The sequence below is a fragment of the Sminthopsis crassicaudata genome, chromosome 2 (assembly GCF_048593235.1).
Source record: "Sminthopsis crassicaudata isolate SCR6 chromosome 2, ASM4859323v1, whole genome shotgun sequence".
Taxonomy (NCBI): domain Eukaryota; kingdom Metazoa; phylum Chordata; class Mammalia; order Dasyuromorphia; family Dasyuridae; genus Sminthopsis; species Sminthopsis crassicaudata.
Genome location: NC_133618.1, coordinates 676,989,082 through 677,014,972, shown reverse-complemented (window position 1 = coordinate 677,014,972; position 25,891 = coordinate 676,989,082). Strand labels below are relative to the sequence as shown.

General features: G+C 38.4%; 1 protein-coding gene across 3 annotated transcripts; it reads left to right on the top strand.

Moving 5' to 3' along the window:
• Positions 1 to 221: 221 nt before the first annotated feature.
• MKI67 (marker of proliferation Ki-67) lies at positions 222 to 24,984 on the top strand. 3 transcript variants are annotated; one of them, XM_074297172.1, is made up of 16 exons: positions 222 to 357; positions 1,047 to 1,162; positions 3,635 to 3,719; positions 3,873 to 3,988; positions 5,063 to 5,135; positions 5,724 to 5,766; positions 6,529 to 7,587; positions 8,443 to 8,630; positions 10,293 to 10,593; positions 11,317 to 11,438; positions 11,641 to 11,812; positions 12,385 to 12,528; positions 13,418 to 18,369; positions 19,258 to 19,321; positions 19,762 to 22,472; positions 24,562 to 24,984. In XM_074297172.1, exons 2-16 carry the CDS (start codon positions 1,068 to 1,070, stop codon positions 24,565 to 24,567), a joined length of 10,131 nt encoding a protein of 3,376 aa, XP_074153273.1. In that variant the 5' UTR covers positions 222 to 357; positions 1,047 to 1,067; the 3' UTR covers positions 24,568 to 24,984. The 3 variants fall into 3 exon arrangements, with proteins under 3 accessions (XP_074153273.1, XP_074153272.1, XP_074153274.1); XM_074297171.1 differs by having other exon boundaries at positions 10,290 to 10,593; XM_074297173.1 differs by lacking the exons at positions 222 to 357; positions 3,635 to 3,719 and having other exon boundaries at positions 10,290 to 10,593.
• The last annotated feature ends 907 nt before the right edge of the window (positions 24,985 to 25,891 follow it).

Sequence of the window (25,891 nt, the reverse complement as noted above, 5' to 3'; positions counted from 1 at the left end):
CACCGGGTGGGGGACTACTTTTTGTCGGCTCTCCCTTTTGGGGCCGGGGACTCCCTGCCGCAGTCCCGACCCCCAACTTATGATCCCGATCCTAGGGAGCAGAGAGAGTTCCGGCTGCGGGACATCTCTGGGGTACGGAGGGGTTGTTAGGCAGCGCGGGAAGTGGTGCGGAGGGATCCGATGTTGTGCGCGGTCGCGAATGCGGAGGGACATGCGGTCTGTGGCGCGAAGAAACTCAAGCAGAAGGGGAAAGGGGGGGAAGGAGGGAGGAGGTGCCGGACCGACGGGGGTCCGCGGGGCACCGGTGGACCGAGGGAGTGAGCGCCCCGAGCACGAGGAAGAGGAGCTGAGCTGCAGGTAAGTAAGCAGCCGCCTTGATGGCTGTCCCCTCGTGGCCGGCCATCAGCCGCGGGTCCAGTCAGTGGCCGGAGGTCCCGCCGCGAGACCTTCCTGCGCCGCTTCCCCGGGACCCAGCGCATTGTGGTGTCGAAGCCCCCTTCTGTGACGTCACAGGTCCCCCCGTTATTTTGATCGAACGGGCCTCGCCGTGGCCTTAGGCTGCCAGGAGAAGGTGGGGGCTCGAGAATGTGGCGAGCTCCTGTGGAAGGCGCGTCTCTGCCTGCCCCCCACCCCCGCCCAGGGGGTGCTGCTAACGAGGAACCGGGGGCGACGTGGCCCTTGTTTGAAACTGAGCAGGGTTCCGGCCAGCCTCTGAAAACGGGGGAGAGGGGGGCCCTGGGGCCGGGGGGAGGGGCGCTGACAGCCTGCTCGTGGAGTGCGGAGTTGGATGGTGCTGGCAGAGCTCCTGTAGTGGTTTGACAGGCGAGGAAACCGAGGCAGGCCGGGTGTCGGGACTCGCTGGTCCGTGTCTGAGGCTGCATTTGAACGGGGCTCCTGTGACTCCGGGCCCTATTGTGACATCTGTCGGGGGAGGCGGGGAATTGTGAGGCTTAGAGCTCCGCAAAGCCCTTCTGCGGGGCTGTGTCTGTGGGCGCCGCTGGGGCTGGCTCCGGTCACGTGGGGGTAAAGTGACATTTCTCTTCCAGATTTCTTTTCTGGTGTGGATAATGACGGATACGTTGGGATACGTGACTATTATTAAACGGACCGGGGCCGATGGTTACCGGTACCCCCTAAACCGACCTTCCTGTTTGTTCGGGAGGTGAGCGCTTGGAAACCGTGGCTTGGCGGGGATGGGGGGTCCTAGCGCCGGGGGTTCTAGATGTCCAGCACCTGTCTGTCCCCCCTATCTGACAAGCACCTGTCTGTCCCCTAACTGACCAGCACCTCTGTCCCCCCTAAATGACCAGCACCTGTCTGTCCCCCCTATCTGACCAGCACCTCGGTCCCCCCTAAATGACCAGCACCTGTCTGTCCCCACTATCTGACCAGCACCTCTGTCCCCCCTAAATGACCAGCACCTGTCTGTCCCCCCATCTGACCAGCACTTCTGTCCCCCCTAAATGACCAGCACCTCTGTCCCCCCTAAATGACCAGCACCTGTCTGTCCCCCCTATCTGACCAGCACCTGTCTGTCCCCACTATCTGACAAGCACCTGTCTGTCCCCTAACTGACCAGCACCTCTGTCCCCCCTAAATGACCAGCACCTGTCTGTCTCCCCCTAACTGACTAGCACCTGTCTCTGTCCCCTAACTGACCAGCACCTGCTGCTTCTCCTAGTTGGCCAGCACTGCCTCTGTTCCCCCCTAACTGCCCAGCACTTGCCTCTGTTCCCCCCCCCCCCCAAGCTGGTCAGCACCTGCCCTTCCCTCAGTGGTAAAGATATTGGGACTTGAAATCTTCACCAAACCGGAAGTTTCCTTTTTTTTGAAAGGTGCCAAACATGGGGCTGCTGGCCCCTTCTCATAAGTAGGTGCACATCTGTGCAGCTGACCTAGGCCCCCCCCCAATGCCTCAAGTGCAAGGCCCAGAGAATGTGCAAACTGCCTGGTGAAGGGAGAACTAACTGGTTGCCAGAAGTCCCTTTCCCATTTGGAGAGGAAATCTCACTCTTTGTTAGTGGAATCTGGATCAATGATAATAAGTCCATTTTCACTTAAAGTGATCTCTACGGAACTTCAGTCTGCCCGAAGCCCCGGCCTTGCAAACAACAGTCCAGGCGCCCCTAAAAACAGAGGACAGGGTGTGTGTTCCCTTGTTGGCTGCATAATTAAGTCTTTAGAAGTATGTTCTTGTTGGTTCACTTGTCATTTAGTCACGTAATAGCACCGTGCTTTAGGGAGCAAATGAAGATAATCTCCTGATCTTAACCTAAAGGAGAATTTTATTTTATGTTATTTTAATTTTTTTGTCCAGGAAAGTCCTTTCTTTCCTTATATTTTTAAAACATGACAACTGGTGGGGTGGCAATAGCAAGAGGTGATTTTTTTTTTTCCTTTTATTTTACTTCTTTACAAAATTGTATTGATCCATTGAAAAAAAATTAATGTTAAATAGCCAACACTTTCCTATTACCTACTATGAAGCAGATACCAAGAAAAACGCTTGAGAAATCTACTTTGATGCCCATAAGTTGAGAAAATTCTGAGGCAGACACCGAAGGTTAAAGTGACGGCTGTTTTCCGTCCCCATTTAAACTTGAGGTCTATAAAGGGTCTTCCCGACTCCAGGCCAACAGGACTGCTTTTCCATCTAGCTGACCTTATTTCTAAATTACATTTATGAGGCCACTTAAAGGTTTAGTGAAGGAATTGGAACAATTTCTGTTTTTCTGACTCTGGTATAAAATGCAGTAGCATTCTGTAGGGTCTTAAAAGCATCTACTTTTTAACCCATCTGTAACACAATCATTTAGTTAGCATCTCAGTCTGCCAGGCTGAAAAGGGAGAAGCCCCTAAGGGGGTGGAGGGGAAGAAGAGAGTGTAAGGTAGGACTGAAAGGTTGGGGGCCTTGAAGACACACTCAGTTGGTCACTTCATCAGGTCTCACGTTACCCTAGGCCTCCAGAAAGATTCTTTGTGATCTCTTGGAGGAGGTTCTGTGTTATGATATTACTTGCTGAATCCAAGCATCAAGAAAGAAGGGAAGTTGTGTTCCCTAATTCAGGGCTTCTGGTGAATTCTATTTCCAAGTAGGTTTGGGGGAAGTTCTTTAGTTGTGTTGATAGTTTGTGGCTAGATAACTCTTATTTCAGTAGAGAGTCCCTTGTTTGCTTATAAGCAATTTGTTAGCTAATATTTTTACAACTCTTCATTTAAAAAAAAAAAAATTAGTCCCACTTAACTAACCAGCCCCATTCTCAAGGAGCTAGCAGGGAGTATTCTGGTTCTAAACGGGCAGATTTCTATCCTGGATTGAAAATGAAGACATTTTTTCTCTTAGCTTAACTAGTTCTGCTTTGAAAGCTTGCTTTGTGATGCCATCAGAAGCACTTAGCACAGAGCCTGGCACATACAGTAGGAGACATAAGCATTCAGTAAATATTTGTTGATAGTTTAAATACTACACATAAAAAAGAAAGAACTGTAGTTTTACATTTTTAAAAGATATTTTCATCCTGCCATTTAGTGTGAAGTAGCAATAGTAATATCAATATTTTGTCATAAAATTACCTTTTTATGAAATTCAAGTAAAAATGTAAAATGTTGTTTTAAAAATCATCCTTGAATCAAGGAGTACTGAGTGTGACATCCGGCTCCAGCTACCTGTTGTTTCAAGACAGCAATGCAGAATTGAATTTAATCAACAGCTTAAGGAGGCAAGTATGGTTTTGCAAATTGATTTCTTTTATGTATTTGTATATATGTTATATATGTGTATGTGTTACAACATATATGTATAACATACATATATAAATATATATATATGTATATATAATCAGTTTTATTTACTAAAATTGTCTCCTTTTTAGGCTCTATTAGTTAATTTAAATTCTTCAAATCCAACTCACTTAAATGGAACTACCATTTGCCAACCTGTAAAATTGAAGCATGGAGACTTAATTACCATATTTGACCGTTCTTTCAGGTAGGTTGAGACTAGCAAAACCACAATCTGTCTTAAGAATTATGTTATTATTTCATATTTACTTCTTTCAGATATTTTTGTTAAGAGAGGGAGAATTATCAGCAAACCACATTGTATTCCCATTCCTAGCAATGAGCCTATGTATTAAATAATTTTTAAAGGGGGAACTTCATTTAGATTTCTCTTTAATAGGAACTCTGAGAGGAGAGAGGGATGGTGTATTTAGATTTTGGATCAGAACCTTTAGAAGGTGGCGTGTGTTCATAATAGGTCAGTGAAAACTGGCCTCCAGTTAAATTGGCTTGTGGTTAATCAAAGTTTTGTCTCATTTGGTTTACCTTCATTTTGGTTTTGTGCTTTGGTCCAGACTTAGGATTTTGCATCACAGTAGAGATTTGCCTCTTTCAATACTGGGTCTGCCAGTAGTGTGGGGGGTGTCTGGTGTACAGCCTAACAATCTCAAAACCCACCTCCTCTCTTCTTGTCTAGTGACCTACATCACAACTGTCTTTTATATTTTTTCCCCTGAGGCAGTTGGAGTTAAGTGACTTGTCCAGGGTCACACAGCTAGGAAGTGTTAATTGTCTGAGACCAGATTTGAACTGAGGTCCTCTTGACTATAGGGCTAATGCTCTGTTCACTCCACCACCTAGCTAACTATCTTTTAAAAGCAGCAACTTTTTGATTTACTTTGAATTGTGATTTTTGTTAACGTAAAAAAATCTTCCTATTCTTAGAAACTAGTCCCATCTGTTTATAGTGAAGGACTTTTCCTATTCTCCTTTAAATTGTACAAAATTAGGGCCATGATCATGAGTTTCTTTTATTAAATAGATAAAATCAAATAATTGCTTTAGGATTTTTGAAGGAAAGAAAAAGGCAAATAAGTATTTTTAATGTGACAAAGCATAAAATTAAGCGCTGGTTTTTAAAGCTTAAATTTTGTATGCATGTGCAATATATTGTATTAATGTATATATACATCATTAGATAATTAGTTTGGTTATCAGACCTTTAAGATGATAATTTTTAAAAATTTATTATTAAAACATTTTTATTATAAAACCTTTTCAGGTTTGAATATGAAAGTGGCCTTCAAAATGAAAGAAAAGCACCAATAAGGCCTTCAGGACCAAAAAACAAAGAGGTAAAGCATGAAAGTAATGTTTTTTATTTTAACATTCTAGAGGTCTCCAGTATTTCTTTGCTTAGTTGATGATAAACAGTTTTAATTCTATTGGTAACATTTATAATTAATTCATGCTTTTAACACTGAACTTAGTAAAAGATTTGGACATTATCAGACATTAAGGAGATATTTTCTAGGCTATCATTTTAAAGTCCTGGAGCTGTTTCTTATAAAGTTAGACCCTAATTGATTGCATTTAATGCAAAAATAAGCTCAATAAAAACTCATTTAGAATATGATGTGTGTTGCAAACAATTATGGACAGGATGTATGTACCTGGAGATTGAAAGAATTTTATAGTTTTCATATACCCTAGAGTTTTAGTGTGGCATTTTCCATAAACATAGAAAAAGGAAGGAAGAAGGACAACTAATAAATTAGTCTAATTTATAAAAGGTAATTTATATAAACTACAAAAGTTGATTTTATTGTATATTATAAAGTTCAAAATAATAGGTTTTACCTTTGTCATGGGAAATATAACAGAATTAATTTTTAGTCACAAAATGTGTGAAAATATTAATTATCACCCATGCTAATTCATAGGTGATGCCTGCTCGATCCCGAAGTATCTCAACTCTGGACTATGGTCAGTAATTGTTTTCCTTGTTCATGTTGGGGGGATGTGGGGAGGAGACCAGTAGAACCTCGCTCAATAGGTTAGAATTGAAATTAAATGAAGGAGGAAAAAAATAATAAAGTCTAGTAGTACTTAACATTTTGACATTGAACCAATTCTACAGATAATGGGTTGAATTTGGGGGAAGGGGCATTGTTTGAGATTAGGGACTTTAATTTTTATACTAATAAGTATGAGCTGAATTATCCCACTTTAGCATATAGTGCTATATATAGCTATATGGAAGGGGAGAAGGGTAATGGTGGAGATGGAAGACAAAACATAGTTTGGGAAAGAGAGAGTCATTAATTAGGATTCCAGTGAATTTAGTTGTTGATGATGATTTTCTGTGAAGCCCTTCATTTCCTAGTCTAGCTGTGAAGCTATATATAGGGTCTTCAACAGTGTTTATACGCATAAATGTTCTGTGTGCATTTGCTTAAATAACAATATACAAATTCACTATAAACAGAAAATTATTTCTTAGGCTGCTTATTAATAGGAAGCATTTTGTATACATGAACCTATTTGGGTAAAACATGAGTAAATATAGTAGTTTAGAAACAGACAAGGGAAAGGCGAGTTGTATTTTAAAGAATTCATTCACTCGGACTTAAAAGAATAATAATCTGAAGAAAGTTTTTCATTTTACTTTGAAGTATCCAATTACTAGTAATATCCCAAGAAAATATTTTTAAGATGCCCTTGAATTGCTGTTTTCTCTTAATACAGAACAGTGCCAAAGGAGAGAACGCCACCACCATTCTTTCAGCGATATCTCTACAGAACACTCTGAAGAAAATAACACAAGGCCATTCTCACTAATGAGCTATCTAGAGGAAATGAATGCAAATAAACCTAAAAAGTGTGATGATGCTTCAGAAAATGTGGAAGAACATCTTGCAGGGAAAACTCCACCTTTACATAAGAAAGAACCCAAAGAAAGTACCCCAAATGTCACTGAAAAAAGTTCTATTTCTAATGATCTAGCAGCTGACTGCAGTGGAGATGTGAATGTGAGTCCCACATTTCCAAAGAAGAATGAAAACCATGATTTCTCGCCTTTTAAGAAACTTTTTGGCCTGATGAAAGGAGAATTAAACAGTGACTGCCACCAAGTAGGCCGTCAGAGCTACCCTGGTAGCAGAAAATCTGGGCCCAAGACTCGGGTCAGCATGGGTGGTAGAGAGCAGAAGACAGAACCCCTCCAGGAGGACAGGCATGCCAAAGAAGGAAAGCACAAGAGCCTGGCTCAAGGGAGCCCTGGAGCAGCCTTGGAGCTGGAGAGGAGCCACGAGGAAGAAAGGTGGTTTGAGGACCCCTATGAGAGCACTTTGGAGCAGAGCCAGGCAGAGAGATTCCTAGCTGAGAGGCCAGGCCAAGAGATGGAGCGGTTGAAGGCACCTCGAAAACGCAGGAGTGAGGGGCTGGCTGCCAGGAATTCAGGGAGAAAAAAGGAGGAGGACAGAAGGAGGTCAGCCCCTCTGGTGCTCCCATCAGAGAGCCCCAATCATCCTTCTCCTCTGTACACACTCCGGTCCCAAACCAAGAGGTTTTCCTCCTGGGGAAGCGGTAAACTGTCCAAATTAGGGGGAGAGACTGCCCAAACCCCTGAACACATGGCCACACCTGTTCTCAAAGAGAGTGACTTTAACGGTGGGGGAGCATCTCCAGATTTGCCCAAAAATAAAGGGAACCTCTTGAAGAACAATCAGATTACTCCAAAGAAGAAAGCCTCCAGTTCAGAAGAGATAGCCAAGGAAACTGAAAAAGAAGAACTCTATTTTGAAGGTTTGTCAGAAATGAAAACTTCCAAAGTAGAGCCTTTCTCTTTTACTCTCTATTTCTACTTTCTCTAAACTCTCTATTTCAGAAAGGGAAAAGGTTTTACTCAAAAAGGTGCAGTACTACAAAATTATTATTGACAGGTTTCAAATCAGTATCCCCCAAAAGCATCCTTTTTCTTTCCCAAATTAGCCCAAGCTAATTTTTGTCCATCTATAATGAATCATTAAGTGGTGATGAAGCAGCTAAAATAACCTTTCTGTACCAATATCAGTCAGTTTGATATCAATGATTTTAAAGACTGCTTCAAGTTTACATAGCCAAACTTTATAAAAGCAAGATAAATCTAATTTCTGTTCACATATAGACATATTTATAAGGCATGTGTAGTTGGGTCCTTGTTCTATAGACAGAGGGAGAATTTTGATGCTTGTTGCCTGTCTCCTCAATAAATCTTCTCACGGATAGTCAGATTTTTAGATCTGTTATCCACTCTTCCTTCCATAACCCATGCAAAGATGCCATTGCAGGAGAACATTTGAAAGGCAACATTGAATTTTTAATTTAATGCTTTTGAAAAGGAGTAGTTCAAAGTTAGGTTATAGGGCAACACAGACTCATCCCCTTTAGGAGGGGAGAGTCTTTGAGCTCTTCATATCTAATTTTTTTTCCCCAAAGTTTTTAAAGTTATATGTATGTGTGTATGTATCAGTGTGCATATGCCTATCCTTTTGTTGTGCTTTGTATATTGAAGTAAGTAAACTAAGATATATCACATCCTTTTGTTTGGTATAATACATTTGAGATTAGTATGTAAATGGATGTATAAAGTGTAAACAATATAAATATATTTCTTTTAAGGTAACGTGAATGAGAGTGACAGATCAGCAGCCAAAAGGAGGAGAGTTTCTTTTGGAGTCCATCTAAGACCTGAATTATTTGATGAAAACTTACCTCCCAATACACCTCTTAAAAGAGGAGAATCCCCAGGGACAAGACGAAGAGGTGGAAGCCAGCCTCAGACTGTTCTGAGAAAATCAATAATTAAGGTAATGATATTTTAGATAAGAATTTGATCCATCTATATTTTAAGTTTTGCATTTCTTTATCTAATGATCCATAACCCCAAATGCATTTTTAATAAGTGGTGGGTGGTATGTTAGCCTATCTTCAAATGATTCCTTGTGAATATTCTCTTTAAATGCATTCAGGGTTAGATGGGATATATGTGAAAGATGCTTCCATATGCTGAGTTTCTCCAGATGTGCTATGAAATTTTATCTGTTAAGGTTACTCTGTTAGGGTTATTATAATTTTTTTTAATGGGGGGGGGATTGAAAGACATAAAATGAAATGAAATTTGAATGAGATGAGATAGGAAATTTGGAGTGTTCCTTTTTAGTGTACTCTTAAAAAACCAAGGCATAATTTCACTTAACATAATTTTCTATCATGCTCAGGTCATGATTTACAAAATAAGTTTTTTCTTTTGCCCATACATCACTCTGACTTAGTCAGACCTCCCCAAGCTTGCCAGATGCTTTAATATTCAGCTTGTCTAGATGCCATGAGTCTGAATAGGATTCAGGGCCATCTGAGGTAGGAAGGAATCCTGTTTTGGGCCATTTGTTAATTGTTTTTATTCCTATGGAAAAGTAGTAGAATCCCTCCTTACTTTGATCGTTTTTTTTTTTTTTTTTTTACTTTGATCATTTTAAAAAGAGAAAAATGTTTTTTACTAACTTAAAAGGTGCTTCTAGGGTAAACAAATAAAATATCACTAGCAACACTATAATATGTCATTTTCTTTTCCCAAAATATAACATATGCCTGTAGTTTTGTTTTGCTGCCACTGGGTGGTGGCAGACAAATTCATCTGAATCACTGAGCCTAGTAATTTTGGTTACTTTGAGTTATTCATGGTGGAAAACTTTCTGCTTTTCAGGTTGATATCAGAAGTTTTAGTGTAACTTTAAAACCATCTAGAGCAAACCACTGGCCGAGTTTACCCAACATGTCTAATAAATGGCCAATCCAGGCTTTTTGTTTGAAGACCTTGCCTCCTACCTCCAGTTGCCTTGGGAAGCAATCCTTTCTACTGCCAGGTTATTTAATCATTTTCCATAAGAGGAAAGAAAAGGAGGAAAAACAGGAGTTAGTTGCCTATTAACCAATCTGATTGCAGTGAGGGGGGGGTGGGAGAAGGGTTTGAATTGATGTGAATATTTGTGAGTCAAGAGAAGAGAGAAGTTAGATGATGTTTCATTTGTGGAGAGAAATAATTGGCAAGGGACCTGATGGGCCCATTGAGAAAGCAAAGAAGAGGATGACCTTGAAATTAGTTGGATGACTAAAAAGAAGGGATCCCCACCAGAATTATATATTATCAATATTAGGGAAGGTTTGATTGATTCTATCCAAAATAAAATGTTATTTCATCCTTTGTTTTCATTTCTGGCCTTGTGTCAGGAGAGACTTTTGGGGGCCACTCCCTGTCTCACTGCTGACTCTTTTGTCCCTGAAGCTCCTTGAGCCCTGGTGGTGCCATTGCAGAGAGGTTGGTGGTCCCTAAAAAGGTTGATGTCAGACTCAAATGAGATTAGTGTCTGTCACAGGCTGTTGATATAATTTAGGCATGTTCATGTATTTATTAGGGAACTCACAGCAGATCTTATAATTTATGTAAACTATCAAAATGTCCATTTCAGCAGGAACATTCTAAACTACTGGAAAAAGAGCCTTCCTCCCACCCTGTAGAGGAAGGGGTACCACTGCATCTGCATGTACAAGACCTGTCACCAGAGTTGCCTGGGACTAAGAAAATATTTGCCCACTCCAGTCTTTCTCAATCTTGTGAGAATGCAGAATCTGTTGCTGGTGAAAACCAGCTCCAGAAGATGAACAAGCCATCATCCTCAAAGAGCCCAGCTTCTGGAAGAAGAAGCCAACATGATATTTTGCAGAGGATTTATGCCAAGAGGAGAAGTGGTGCATCTGAAGCTAATCTCATGGGTAATGAGCAGGGAGTAATTTTTAAATGAATTTTCCAATGTCTCTTACAATAAACAGGGATCGTGTGCCCCCAAGCACGGTGGATGAAGCAGGCCAGTCTTACCAACACAGAGACAAAACCCAAGATAGGAAAAATAATATGGATAGTAAATATGATTAGAAAGAGTGCATATGCATGCAGGGGGGTTGGGAAAGGTATACATTAAAAACCTGGAAAGGTTGGTCTTCTCATGAAGACAGAAAACACTTAAAAGTTTCATTTATCTAACAGCAGGGAGTGAAACATGGTCAGACTTTTGTGTGTGTGTGTTGGATCTAGGAAAAATTACTGTGGCAGTAACTATTGTAGGAAAGAAAAGGAGGAAAAACAGGAGTTAGATGCCTGTTAACCAATCTGATTGCAGTGAGGGGGGGGGTCGGGGAAGTGTTTGAATTTATGTGGATAACAAACCTGAGTGGTATATTTGTGAGTCAAGAGAAATCAGATAATATATTTATGCAGAGAGAAATAATTGGCAAGGGACCTGATGTGTCCAGCAAGAAAGCAAAGAAAAGGATGACCTTGAAATTAGTTGGATGACTAAAAAGAAGGGAACCCCACCAGGATTAAGTTATCACTATTAGAGAAGGTTTTGCTTTAGTCTTTTGATTGATTCTATCCAAAATAAAATGTTATTTCATCCTTTGTTTTAATTTCCTTTTATTAATTACTTTTCTTTACAGTTGTACGCTCTTGGGCAGATGTGGTGAGATTAGGAACTAAGAAACCACCACAAGCAGATGTTGTTGTAAAACATGGTCTTGAGAGAAGAATAATAAAGAAGCAGAAAAGATTAACCCCCAAGGTACATTACAGAAATTTTGAGAACATTTTACATGTGTGTGAGTGTTATTTTTGTGTGATGATATATGATGAATATTTATGTGTGTATGTATAACATATTGCATGGGTCATGTGTATTACACTATATATAATTCTGAATATCCTCTGAATAACATTAAGAAATATTTTTTAAAAATTTGGAAATCTTTCTTTTTACTTTACAGAAGCCAGCAAATGGCACTAAGGATTCCTTTGGTACAGGTCATGCAAACTCTCCCTGCACCATAGTGATTGGTAGAGCTCATACTGAAAAAGTGACTGCACCTATTCGGCCCTGTAGGATGCTGAACAGCTTTGTTTTAAAAACTGACATGGATATGAATGAGGATTTTACAGGTAAAAAATGAATGTGTCATGGAGGCAGAGACAACCTGCCAAAATGTGTGTGTGGGAGCACAATATTAAATGAGTAATAGAAAGCTCCCTGACTCTGGTCATTTGTAGTTGGATCTGATTGCTGCTCTGAAGCTGCTTTTGATCTGGCTGGTTGGCTTATCTTTTCAATAGCTACCTTACCTTTGGGGGGAGGGGGAAATAAAAGGGATAGTTGTATAAGTTTGTATGTGTGTATGTAAGCATGTGTGACATGCTCAGGGAAAGAGAGTTTTTGTGACTCAAACCAACCAAAGAGAAGCAGATAAATTGCCTAACAGCTAGAATCAGAAGAAGAGCTGAAAACCAGTGAAAGGGAAATAGGAAAGAGAGTCAAGAATTTGCAGCCTAGGGTGGGTGCCCCTAGACTTTGAGAAAGATAGATCTTTATGAATAGTGACTGTAGGAGGTAAAATGTTTGTTGCATTGTTTTCCTTTTGGAAGAGTGTGGAATGACTGGTTTCCATAATAATATTACTATGATGCTATGTTGCATATAGATATGTTACTATGTTTTTTGTTTTCTTCATTAATAGGATTAGCAGACATGTTTAAAATCCATGTAAATAAGAAACGAAAGTCTGAGACTGGTACAGCTTCACCACTTTTGTTTGAAGAAATGTTTTCTAAAGGACACCCTCATACATCTTCAGGACATGAGCACACTTCAGATGAATGTGGTAGGTTTTTCTTTTTTTTTTTCTTCAGTGAAATTTTGGAATGACAAGTTACTAGAATGTTTGTAATAGTCCCCTTCCGTCCCTGTAGAGGGTATCATGCAATGCCTTAGCTAATCTTCAGCTTGAGCAGCTGGATCCTGACTAAATCAAAATTGCATTTCACATCTATAAAGGAGTATTTATATTTTATAATGATTAGTAGAAGTATTATATAAATATATTTGTACAATTTAAACATTCTTGTGATGCTATAGTTTAAACATTTCTTATGTTCAACAAGTATAGAAAGTTAATTTTTGCCAAGTCTTGTCAGTTCGTTCTCCCTGCATGGATATCCATTCCTTTTTTCCCTACTTATATGGCTTTTTAAAAACTCCAATTGTCTCTAGTTTTGTTATATCCGCTTTATAATTGGCCTCCTAGCTTCCAGCACTCCCCTCTCTATATTCTTCCCTTCACAGCATTTTCAAAGTTATTTTCCTGTTTAAGTGCTGGTCTAACCTATAGTAACACTATGTAAGCTCAAAATCTTTGGTTGGTTCTCTGCATCCTCTAGGATTAAATACAAACCCTTGATTTATTTCACATTGCTGTCCTTCATGTACTTTGTATTCCAATTAAACTAGCCATAAGTTAATTATGTACGTCTGTCACATTCTCATGTAATACAACATATCTACATGTGGTTTACCTGGATTGGCACAGATTTGCATCATCTTACTAAGTATGTTAAATATCATTGATCAGGAAATCATGAGAATACAGAACTATTAAAAGTAATATTAGACCTTGAATTCTCTATATTGCATAAAAACAAATTATTCTCTAAATTGGTGAGGGGAACATATTCTTTGTGTGATAATTATCTGCATTCTGCCATTTATTACAGCAAAGAAACTGATACCCACTACTCAGGATGCAGCACAAGAGTTACTTGCCTCAAGCATTTTTTCATGCCGCCGTTCCCCAAGAAACCGACAGTCAAGGGCAGGAGATAATATAATTAAAATCCCTGAAATTGGAAATGATGAAATAATACATCCGGGTGTAGAAGACCATAAAATATTGACATCAGGTTCGAAAAGGCTGAAGACTTGTACACCAAAGGAAAATGAAGCAACCCTGAATCGTAACAGAGTTAAAACACCAGAAAATCAAAAAGTTTTATGTATAGAAGAAAAATTAGAAAATGGAAGTGCAAGTAGAGCTACAAAAAAATTTAAACTATCAATGGAACAAAGTGTAGGTCTGAATTCTTATAATCCACAAGCACCAGATTCAACACTCAACATTTTAGAAGAAGATATCCAAGTCATCAAGAGATTGACTGAAATGCCAAACAAAGGGGACTCAAAAGAAAATTCAATAGAGAAACACACAAACCTAAAAAATCAAAGCAAAGAAATATTAGCTCAGTTAGGAGTCACACCTCCCTTAAAAATTAGATCAAATAAAGAGCAACCTGTCACCAACCAACCAGTAGAGATACCAAAACATAGAAGAATTTCATTGCAAAATAAAGAGTACTCTCCAACAGAAGTCAATAAAATCTCAAGCCTGAAGCCAGTTATTGTGTGTCCAGATGGCATATCTACCTCAGAAACTGTACCAATCATCAAGCATGAGCTAGGAGACGTGAAGAAAAAAGTAACAAGAACCCCAAAGCAAAAAATAGAACTAGTGGAATATGAGGATTTAAGTGGCATCCGGGAACTTATGGCAACCCCAGCACCAACAGCAAAAGACAAAGTAGCGGATTTTACTGGGGATGATGGAAAAGTTCAGAAAAAACTTAGAAGTTCAATATCAAAGCAGAAAATAGAATTAGTAGAAGATGAGGACCTGAGTGGGATTTGGAAACTTATGGCTACTCCAATTCCAACAACAAAAGACAAAGTGACAGATTTTGCTGGGGATGATGGAAAAGTTCAGAAAAAACGTAGAAGTTCAACCCAAAAGCAAAAAATAGAAGTAATGGAAGATGAGAACTTAAGTGGCATCTGGGAACTAATGGCAACCCCAAGAACTATAGCGAAGGACAAAATGACAGATTCTTCTGGAGATGATGGAAAAGTTCAGAGAAAGCGTAGAAGTTCAATCCCAAAGCAAAAAATAGAACTTGTAGAAGAGAAAGACCTAAGTGGCATCTGGGAGCTTGTGACAACTCCAAGACCTACAGCAAAAGACCAACTAGCAGATTATGCTGGGGATGATGGAAAAGTCCAAAGAAAGCGTAGAAGTTCAATCCCAAAGCAAAATATAGAACTAGTGGAAGATATAGTCCTAAGTGGCATCCGGGAACTTGTGACAAGTCCAAGATCAACAGCAAAAGACGAAGTGGCAGATTCTTCTGGAGATGATGGAAAAGTTCAGAGAAAAGTTAGATCTTCAATGCCAAAGCAAAAACCAGAACTAGTGGGAGAAGAGAACTTAAGTGGTATTCGGGAACTTATAACAACTCCAAGACCAGCAGCAAAAGACAAAGTGGCAGATTTTGCTGGGGATGATGGAAAAGTTCAGAAAAAACGCAGAAGTTCAACTCCAAAGCAAAAAATAGAACTAGTGGAAGAAGAGAACTTAAGTGGCATCCAGGAATTTATGGCAATCCCAAGACCAACAGCAGAAAACAAAATGACAGATTCTTCTGGGGATGATGGCAAAGTTCAGAAAAAACGTAGAAGTTCAACTCCAAAGCAAAAAATAGAAGTGGTAGAAGACGAGGACCTAAGTGGCATCCGGGAACTTATGACAACCCCAAGACCAACAACAAAAGACAAAGTGGCCGATTATGCTGGGGATGAGGGAAAAGTTCAGAGAAAACGTAGAAGTTCAACTCCAAAGCAAAAAATAGAAGTGATGGAAGATGAGGATCTAAGTGGCATCCGGGAACTTATGGCAACCCCAAGACCAACAGCAAAAGACAAAGTGGCAGATTCTTCTGGGGATGAAGGAAAAGTTCAGAAAAAACGTAGAAGTTCAACTCCAAAGCAAAAAATAGAAGTGGTGGAAGATGAGGACCTAAGTGGCATCCGGGAACTTATGGCAACCCCAAGACCAACAGCAAAAGGCAAAATGACAGATTCTTCTGGGGATGAGGGAAAAGTTCAGAGAAAACGTAGAAGTTCAACTCCAAAGCAAAAAATAGAAGTGGTAGAAGACGAGGACCTAAGTGGCATCCGGGAACTTATGACAACCCCAAGACCAACAACAAAAGACAAAGTGGCCGATTATGCTGGGGATGAGGGAAAAGTTCAGAGAAAACGTAGAGGTTCAACTCCAAAGCAAAAAATAGAAGTGATGGAAGATGAGGATCTAAGTGGCATCCGGGAACTTATGGCAACCCCAAGACCAACAGCAAAAGACAAAGTGGCAGATTCTTCTGGGGATGAAGGAAAAGTTCAGAAAAAACGTAGAAGTTCAACTCCAAAGCAAAAAATAGAAGTGGTAGAAGATGAGGACCTAAGTGGCATCCGGGAACTTATGGCAACCCCCAGACCAACAGCAAAAGACAAAGTGGCAGATTCTTCTGGGGATGAGGGAAAAGTTCAGAAAAAACGTAGAAGTTCAACTCCAAAGCAAAAAATAGAAGTGGTAGAAGATGAGGACCTAAGTGGCATCCGGGAACTTATGGCAACCCCAAGACCAACAGCAAAAGACAAAGTGGCAGATTCTTCTGGGGATGAGGGAAAAGTTCAGAAAAAACGTAGAAGTTCAACTCCAAAGCAAAAAATAGAAGTGGTAGAAGATGAGGACCTAAGTGGCATCCAGGAACTTATGGCAACCCCAAGACCAACAGCAAAAGACAAAATGACAGATTCTTCTGGGGATGATGGAAAAGTTCAGAGAAAACGTAGAAGTTCAACTCCAAAGCAAAAAATAGAAGTGGTAGAAGACGAGGACCTAAGTGGCATCCGGGAACTTATGGCAACCCCCAGACCAACAGCAAAAGACAAAGTGGCCGATTATGCTGGGAATGAGGGAAAAGTTCAGAAAAATCTTAGACGTTCAACTCCAAAGCAAAAAATAGAAGTGGTGGAAGATGAGGACCTAAGTGGCATCCGGGAACTTATGGCAACCCCAAGTCTAACAGCAAAAGACAAAGTGGCAGATTCTTCTGGGGATGAGGGAAAAGTTCAGAGAAAACGTAGAAGTTCAACTCCAAAGCAAAAAATAGAAGTGGTAGAAGATGAGGACCTAAGTGGCATCCGGGAACTTATGGCAACTCCAAGACCAACAGCAAAAGACAAAATGACAGATTCTTCTGGGGATGATGGAAAAGTTCAGAGAAAACGTAGAAGTTCAACTCTAAAGCAAAAAATAGAACTAGTAGATGATGAGAACCTGAGTGGGATCCGGGAACTTATGGCAACCCCAAGACCAACAGCAAAAGACAAAGTGGCAGATTATGCTGGGAATGAGGGAAAAGTTCAGAAAAAACGTACTTCAACTCCAAAGCAAAAAATAGAAGTGGTGGAAGATGAGGACCTAAGTGGCATCCGGGAACTTATGGAAACTCCAAGACCAACAGCAAAAGACAAAGTAGCAAAATTTTTTGAAGATGATGCAAAAGTTCAGAAAAATCTTACAACCTCAAAACAAATTGTATGTACTGCAACAGATGCCAAAGTCCAAAAGAAGCTGATGAGGTCAGTAAAACAACAAATTGAGATGGAAAATCTCAACAACACTGAGCAGCTTAAGAAGACTCCCAAACGAAAATGTGAACCTGTTGAACCCCTAACAATGGTCAAGAGACTGATGACAAGCCCTAAGGACAAAGTAGAACCAGGAGAGGTTGTATGCAGAGAAAGACTGCTAAGAACTCCTAAGGAAAAAGCACTGATAGTAGCAGAAAGTCAGACAAGCCACAGAAATGTCAAGCAGGATGCTCCAAAGTCCAAAGCTCAATCATCTGAAGATCTGGTAGGTCTCAGGAGACTTGTACCTACTCTTAAGGAAAACTTAGAATCACTTAGTACTCCAAAACAAAGAGCGGTTGATTTAGTCGAAGAAAAAGTCAACAAGGATGTCATCTTGACAAAGTGTGAATCAGAAATTCTGAGCAGAACCAGGAGACAGTCAAGAATTGCTAAGGAAAAGGAGGAACTGATAGAAGATGTGCAACATGTCAAGAACTCTATTAAAATGGCAAAGCAGAAATGTGATCTAGTAGAAGACGCCAGGGTGTTGGGTACCAAAAATCTTAGTAAAACTCAACCAGTAGATGATAACTCAGGCCTAGGGAAACTTATAAGCAAACCCCAAGAAGGAAAAAATGTAGAAAACATTGCATATCCTAAGAAACTTATGAAGACTCCTAAAGAAAAAATAGCACTTTTGAAAATTCCCACACACAAAGTAAAACCAGAAGATCTAAATATGACTTTTAATGAAAGGGGAGAGTTGACCATAGAAGAGCCTGCTAAGACTACGAAATTGGTGAGGACCCCTAAAGAAAAGGGCCAATTGGATAAAGATTTGACAGGTGTTACTGTGTTTATGGGGACTCCAAATAAAGTAAAAGACATAAGTGATGCACAAGAAATATCTGAATCAGATACAGAACACTTACAAGAGCTCAAAATGCTCAGAAAAAAAGCAATAGATGATTTCAGTGCTTCTAATCAAGAACCCCAAATTACAGAAAAAATACTAGAGCCAACACAGGAAGTTAAACCTCAGACAGTTGGTGGCTGTGTTAGGAATAAGTTACCGAAATCAAGAAAAAGAGTGGTGGGAGATGTCTTCCAATTAAAATTACCTTCAAGAACAAAAGACTCCAATTTTGAAGTAGACTATACTGGATTTAAAGAAATGTTTGAATCACCAAAAGAAAGCAAGGTAATAATTGAACCAGTTTTTAGTTTCAGTGCAATACTTTGCACAGGACAGTGCCATAAAAATAATTGAATAGGTCCTGTAAAGTAGACTTAAAAATAGTAGAAAACTTTGAGTTCTGTGAACAACCCAATGATTATTTTAACTATAATTTGTATGATTGTTGTATTAGGTAATTAAAACTAGTTTGAAGAAATGAATTAGAAGATGATTCAAAATTAGATTTCAAAATAAATCTCAAGAGTGCCATAAATAAGAGAATACTAAGGAGATATATATATATATAAGTATCATCTGTGATCCAATATTTGAAGGAATTTTCTTGCAGAAGAGGGACTAGATTTTAATTTTGCTCCAGAAGACAAATTTAAGAGTTAAAAATTGTTATGAAGTTAGAAATTAAAGCTTTTTTTTTTTTTTAATATACAATTGAGGTTTTGAGTTTTGTTTTTGTTTTGTTTTCATTAGAGGGAGATATAGAGTCTAGAACAAGAAACTGCAATGGTGGGAAATGGGTTACCTTCCATAGGTGTTTGTTTTTCCATATCGGAATTGTGATCATGCTTCTGGGCATCAATCAAGGTATTCCAATAACATAGAAGCCAATTTTCTCTCATATCGTTTTGATCACAAGAAGTTTCTTAAAATAGAAATTGGTATAATCAGTTTTTAGTAACAGCTGTTAGTCTATCATACATTTATGTGTCAAAGAGAAGTCTTTGCAAAAACTATTCTTTGAATAGCGATGAACTTTATCCAAGTGAGCAAAGTACTAGTGTTAGTAGCATCTTTAAAGATTTCTATGGTATAAAAGGTATATTCAAAAGTAAATGTAAATTATATTTGATTTACAAGAGGTTTGAAAATGTATCTATTTTCTAATCCTTTTAGGACCACTCAGGGGAAGTGGACCAGTACCAACTACAAATTTGCACTAATCCTTTTGAGAAAGATGGTAAGTAAAAATGTTTATATTCTAGTGGTTTAATTAAAATCAGTGAACTCTTTTTAATTGATATAAGAATAAAGAAACACTTAAGGAATGAGCAATTTTATCCCCTTAGCATATGTCACAGACCTCCTTTACTATTTTAAGTGTTTTTTAAAAGTGGGGAATAAATGGATGATATAAGATACAAGTATAGCTAGAACTTTAACTCAAATCAGCATCCCATTTTGATAATCCTATTGAAAAACAAAAATTAGGCTAAAAATAGAATAATTGGTAAATAAAAAATTGATCTGGAATATCTAAGGAAAAACTTTCTCTGGTTTTTAGAGAAAAATGTGCACCTAGAGAACACATGCAACCTGAAGTTTTTTACTATGGGTTAACTATCTGTGTGTTGATAATTTAATTGTTTTTTCATACTCATTTGTGTTTTTTTATTTCAGAAGATAAATCTGATGCCTCTAAAATTGATGGGTCATTATACTTAATGAGCCTAAAGGAAAACATTCAAAAAGATGAAATTAGTCAGGCTCAACAAGAACATGATAGTTTGCCCAGTGAGACAGAAAATGCATTCACCAAAAAAACCCAAAAGAAATCTCTTCTGAAGTTTCAGGATGAAATAAAAGATACTGATGGCTTAAATCAAAGAACATTAAGAACCAGAAGAAAAACCAGATTTGATGCAGAGTCAAAACTTGCTTCAACAAAGATTGATGATGAAAAGATTGTGAAGAACATCACCACGAGGAAAAACAAGAAACCTCTTGACAGTTTTCTGGATGAAGTCAGTAATAAAAATGATAGCAGTGAGAGAACACTAAGATCCAGAAGAAAAACCAGATTTAATGCAGAGTCAAGACTTGCTTCAGCAAAGAAGGATGACGAAAGTTTGGCACATTCAGAAAAGGAAGAACCTGTAAAGACTGGGCCCAGAACATTCTGCAATACAGAGAGTCAAAGGCATCAAACTGAAAAGGAAGTGCTGAGTTGTAGTTCAAATTTTTCAGAGATAGATAAAGAGAATTCTGAAGGACCTGTAGACAATTTAAGGAAGAGGGGTGCAGGGAGAGTAACATCAAGATCTAGAAATAAAAATGCAGAATCACCTAGTGAGTCAAATGTTTCACACACAAATGATGAAAAATGCTCAGACAATAAGAGATTGACAGAAGGGAAACTGATTCAAAAAATGGCAGCTCCCCCCTTAAGATTTAGCAGCAGGAATAAAATCAATAAGGAATTGCTTGGATCGCCTAGCCCTTTACTAAGTGAAACAAATAGGTCACCAAGGGAGAAGAATGAAAAGAAAAAAAGGGTAACTATAACAACTAGAAATAGAAGCAAAGCTGATATAAAATTACAAGAATCTACTGGTAGTTTAGTTAATGATATAGTTTCATCTCCCAAAGAGGGAGATAAGGAGGAGAAATTTGAAAAGAGTGTTGTGAATAAAGGAAATAAATTTTTGAGATCTAGAAACAGAAATAAAAATAAGGACATATTACCTTGTGACTCAAATATATCCTACACAGATGAAGAAAGGGAAAATATAAAAAATTTGCCAGAGAAACCAAAAGAACAGACAGTCCTGGTGACTGGCTCTAGAAATAGTAAATTTCTGAATATATGTGATAGTTTATCTAGCACAGGAAACAATGAAAACCCTCTGAATAGCTGCGACCAGGGGAGGACAGATATGAACGAGAATGGCATAGGTTTGAGAACTAGAAGCAGAAATAAATCTAAGGAAAAACAAGAGTCATATCCAACACACACAGAATGCAGAGAGGATAATGAAAGGAATTTACCAGCCAGGCGGAAGATTACATCTGTTAATGAAAAAATGGCATCTTCAAGAACTAGAAACAGGATTAAGTGTGCTACAGAAACACAAGAACTTAATACTTTGCCTGCTGAAGTATATAAACCTCAGATAGAAGAAGAAAAGTCAAAAGTTGCAAGTCCAGGGAAAGTAGGTAAATCTAGGAGCAAAAAGAAAATGGATCTTAAACAATCTGTAACAGTCACAAGCTCCCCTGAGAAATTAAAACCTCAAAGTAAAAACCAAGATGTTACACAAACACAAGAAATTTCATATTCTTGTCTACAGACAGAGCCTGGTCAACACAATGCATCTTTGAGATCTAGAACCAGAAAACGATTGCTTCCCTCCTCCAGTGTTGAACCTGAGGAACTTTGCCTAAAGGATGAAAAGCCTGTGAAAACTCAAAAGAGTTTAAATGATACAACAGAACATGAGAAGCCGTCTTTAAGGCCAAAAAGGAAAAGGAAAATGGATACAGAACTGAGAGATTCTGCAGAGGAAGAGAAAATTCCTGTTGGAATTCGACCTCTAACTAGAAAGAGATACAAAGTTGATAAAGAACTGCAAGAAATTCCTCCTGTATCTAGTGCAGCTGAGATCGTGATAGCTGAAGCAGATGAAGAAAAGCTTTCAAGCCTGGGAAATAAACTAAGAAGGAAAACTAAGGGAAAAACAAAAGAGTCCTTTGAAGTTGAAGGATCGAATGGCTTTCCTTTGCCTAGTGCAACTGACATAGCTTACACGCTGGACCTCTCACCCTCTGGGATTTTTTCAAACAAGCGCTTAACTAGCAGAAGAGGCATGGGAAGCAGACTTAAAAACAAAAGTGATACGAACCTGCAGAGATCTGCTGATATTAGCAAAACTGACCCATCTACTGCCGGCATGAGTCAAACATCTGAAATCGGATCCAAATATCAAAATAAAAGTGATTTGGAACAGCAAAGATCTTCTAATCTTAGCGAAGATAACTCATCTACTGCTGCCTCCAAAACGATTCTAACATCAGGAAAGGCCAAAAGGGGGAAGAAAGTTGATTTCACTCTTTCAACAAAGAAAAGGGGGAGACCATCAACCACCAGCATCAAAACAGAGGGAACTGTTGTTGAAAATGTTAGTATTCCACACTGTCCTCTAAAATCTACCCAAGTGCAAGATACTTTCAAAGATAATCTTTCAGCAGCAAAAGGAACCAAGTCAGGCCTAAAAGCCCAGTCAAAATTTAAAAATAAAACAAACCAGACTGAAGAAAATAATGCTTCATCAGGCAGTGAAAAGAGTTACACCCTAAGAGGAAGCAGACCAACTACCAGAAGTTCAAAGCAGGTATGATAATTTATAATTATTTTTAATGAGTATCACAGTTTTGCTAAATTCAAAAGAAAAAAATTGTTCAACTCAGTATTGTATGTAAGAATCTAAAAATAATTTGTTTATGACTGAGGTTACAAATACAGGTGTTTATTATCTAAGGAAATTTATGTAAATATAATGCTAAATCTTTCTTCTTTACCAAGCTTTATCTTTCTGTGCTAGTGATACATATATGTCATCTTTTCCACAGCAGATGAAAAGATCTTATTATCTTTCTTGGGGCAGAGGAATGCCTGAATGTTTGAAATCTGTTGAGTTCCTTCCTAAGAGCAAACATTTTAAGTAAGCATTGTAGGGCACTGTAGGTCACCAAACTTTTTTTCTTGTTGTTTAGTTAATTATTTTTTGAAATAAAAATGAAAAGTGAGCATTTGTTTTGAATGGCAAAACATTGATTCTCTTAAGTATACTTATTTATCCAAGTATTATCAGACTTGGAGAAACAAGCTAATTTTCTGGATAACTGAACCCTCACTCTGCCCTTTAAGCATAAGCTTTTAAAAAAGATTCATTTTAGCACTAGCCCTGAAGTCAGGAGGACTTGAGTTCAAATCTGATCTCAGATACTTAACACTTCCTAGCTGTGACACCCTGGGCAAGTCACTTAACCCCATTTGCTTCAGCAATAAATGAATGAATGAATGAATGAATGAAAAGATTCATTTTAACCACTTATTTTAAGATGGAAATCTTCCTAAAATCTTATTCAACATATCTCTACTTTCTAAAGCTGAGCATTCAAAATGTAAATTGAACTTTTTCTTGATGAGTAAATAGTCATAATTATGAATATCATTTGCTATGCTATGATAGAATATTTGCAGACCCACACTTATTGTTGGCTTATAGATTTTTCTTACTGTCATTTGCTTTCCCTCCTTCCCAACTTTCCTTGGCAGCTATAAACTATATAACTAGCCTGTTAGAATTGAGTGTAAAGTAAGAGAAAACTATCTGGTCTTTAGTGTTCTATTTATTCTAAATAGTTAAAGGAGCAATGAATTTTTTTTTCCCCATCTAAACTGACTTAAAATTTTAAAGCAGCAGCCCTGAAAGCTTTGAGCATCAAGTAGCTTTAATTTATATTTACAATTCCCCAGCTATCCAGAAGGAGCTTTCTTACTTTATTAAATAGTGCAAAAAAAATTGGTTAGGAATTTTCATGCTATTCCATAATTGTTTTGTGTGGGATTTCTTCTGATTTTATAGCCCAGTTGATATTTATTTGTCCATAGAGGGAAGGAAAAATCATTCTTGTGCAGTTAATCTTGGGTTATGATCCTGGAACTTTGGCTCTGGTTCACAGGCAGCCCCCCGTACACCATGGACCTTTTGTAGTCTTTACTGAGTCCAGATTTCAGAGCCTTTGAATTGGGTAAGATCTGGCCCATTTGTGTTACTGAAATGACTCTCCAGAGCCTCTGATCATAGCCATTGGATTCAAGCAGACAGAAACCAAGAATGGGACTAATGAATATAGGAAATTTTGTCAAAATGAAGAATTAGAATGAATGTTGCATTATCTCTTGAATTCCATGATGTTTGGATTTTAACATTTTGTGCATGTTAATTTGCTTTTTATCCATTTTCACCCAGTGTAGTGTATTATTAAGCTAAAAAGCCAATGTTTCTTCTTAATTTAGCATTTCCTTCAGCTTATTTTAAAAATTATGAAGTTAATAAGTCCATTCATCATCATGAGAGGTTTACCAGTGTAGCTTATAATCATGTTAAATATGATGTTTTATCTTGCAAATCTTTCCCTTTTTTATTCATGAATTTGAAAGGAAAAAGAGAAACATTAAATCTATACTGAATGTTTTCTTGTAGAATTTTTGCTTAGAAAAAGAAGGTTGTAAGATATAGGATGTACTAGGAAATTGGGGTTCAATTCAAGTACTGTTAGATAGTGGGATAATGCCCTAAGATTTTTAGATGATTTTGTAATTGGAAATGCCATTACATCAATCACCTGTATATATTTACATATGTAAAGGACAAAATATTTATAAATTTACCTTGTGTTTTTTGTTCTAAATAGAAATAACAGCAACCAGACAGCAAAGAAGAACATTGAAGCCTGAGAAAAAAAAAGAGTGACGGTGCTCATTTTGTAAATCTTCAAATATAATTTCAAGATGATTTATATATCCTGCCTATGAAGAAATGATTGTTATAGAAATGAAAAAAATGTTAATAACAGAAATTTGAAGAAGTACTTAGTTAACTTAGTTTAAGTAAAAATATGTAGATGTAGAATATTTTGATTTCTTGTTTGTTGCCAGTTTTCAAGTTTTGTAAGTAGGTCATGAAATGATTTTCTACCTACATTTCATTAAGTTCATTTTGCCCAGCTAATTTTTAACTATGTTTATGGTGAGATGAAAGTTTATATATTTTTTTTGTTTTATTTTTTTTTAAAGGGAAGATTTTTTCAATAAATTTTTTTTCCATAACCTAAAAACTTTTTATGTGAATTCATTAAATTTACTTACTCGTGTTTGTATAAATTAGACTCATGGATTTTCCTGTTGGTCCTAAGTAGGTGGCACAGTGGGTAGAATGTTTGACCCCACATCCTAGCTGTGGGACCCTGGGTAAGGCTTTTCATCTGCTTACCGTAATCAACTTTTCTGTACAATGAGCTGGAGAAAGATTCGACGGATCACTCCAAATGAAACGACTGAACGGGGTGGGGAGTTGGTTTTGCTGAACTGAAGCTATGTGATGAGGAATTGAATGGGGAAGGGTAGGAGCAGACTGGTTTTTAGAAAAACATTTGTTACTTGAAAAATTAAAAAGAGTGACTTTGGCAGACGTGTGGGTAGGATGGTCTGAAGGGGAAAGAAGGGGTAGGGGAACAGTCGGGTTCTAATTATGTTAGGAGAGTCTGGATGAAGAGAATTGCTACAGAAGCTGTCGGAGAAGTGCAACGGAGGGGAAGGGAAAAGGGCAAGATTGGGTAGCTGTCCGTGTGGGTCTGGAAGAAAGGCTAGGGTAATGCTGAGCTTACAAACCTGGAGGCCTCTGACAGAAAAAAAGTCATAGGGAAGAGGAGAAGGGCTGTTCCACTTGGGACATGCTGCCTTTAAGATGTATCTGAAATGTTAGATTAGGTCTAAAAGTATGTTTTAGACTGACTGGCCCAACCTCTCTGTTGGAGGAGTGCCATTCTGCTCTAAATTGATCATTGCATTGTTCAGAGTCCTTAAGTCTTCCAAAATAACTTGGTTTTGCTGCAATTCTTGTTGCTGTGGAGCTGAGACTGGTGGACTCCTTAGGCTTGGGAAGTCTGGGCTATGGTGGCTAACTAAGGTGTCCACACTGAACAGTGTGGTACCAAGGGGGTGAGCGCTTGAGTTGGCAGGGGC

Excerpts from the sequence above, each read along its gene's own strand:
- MKI67 (XM_074297171.1), top strand. The coding sequence starts at position 1,068 with ATGACGGATACGTTGGGATACGTGACTATTATTAAACGGACCGGGGCC. Across the intron at positions 3,720-3,872 it reads TTAATCAACAGCTTAAGGAG|GCTCTATTAGTTAATTTAAA; the intron begins GCAAGTATGGTT and ends TCTCCTTTTTAG. Across the intron at positions 7,588-8,442 it reads AGAAGAACTCTATTTTGAAG|GTAACGTGAATGAGAGTGAC; the intron begins GTTTGTCAGAAA and ends ATTTCTTTTAAG.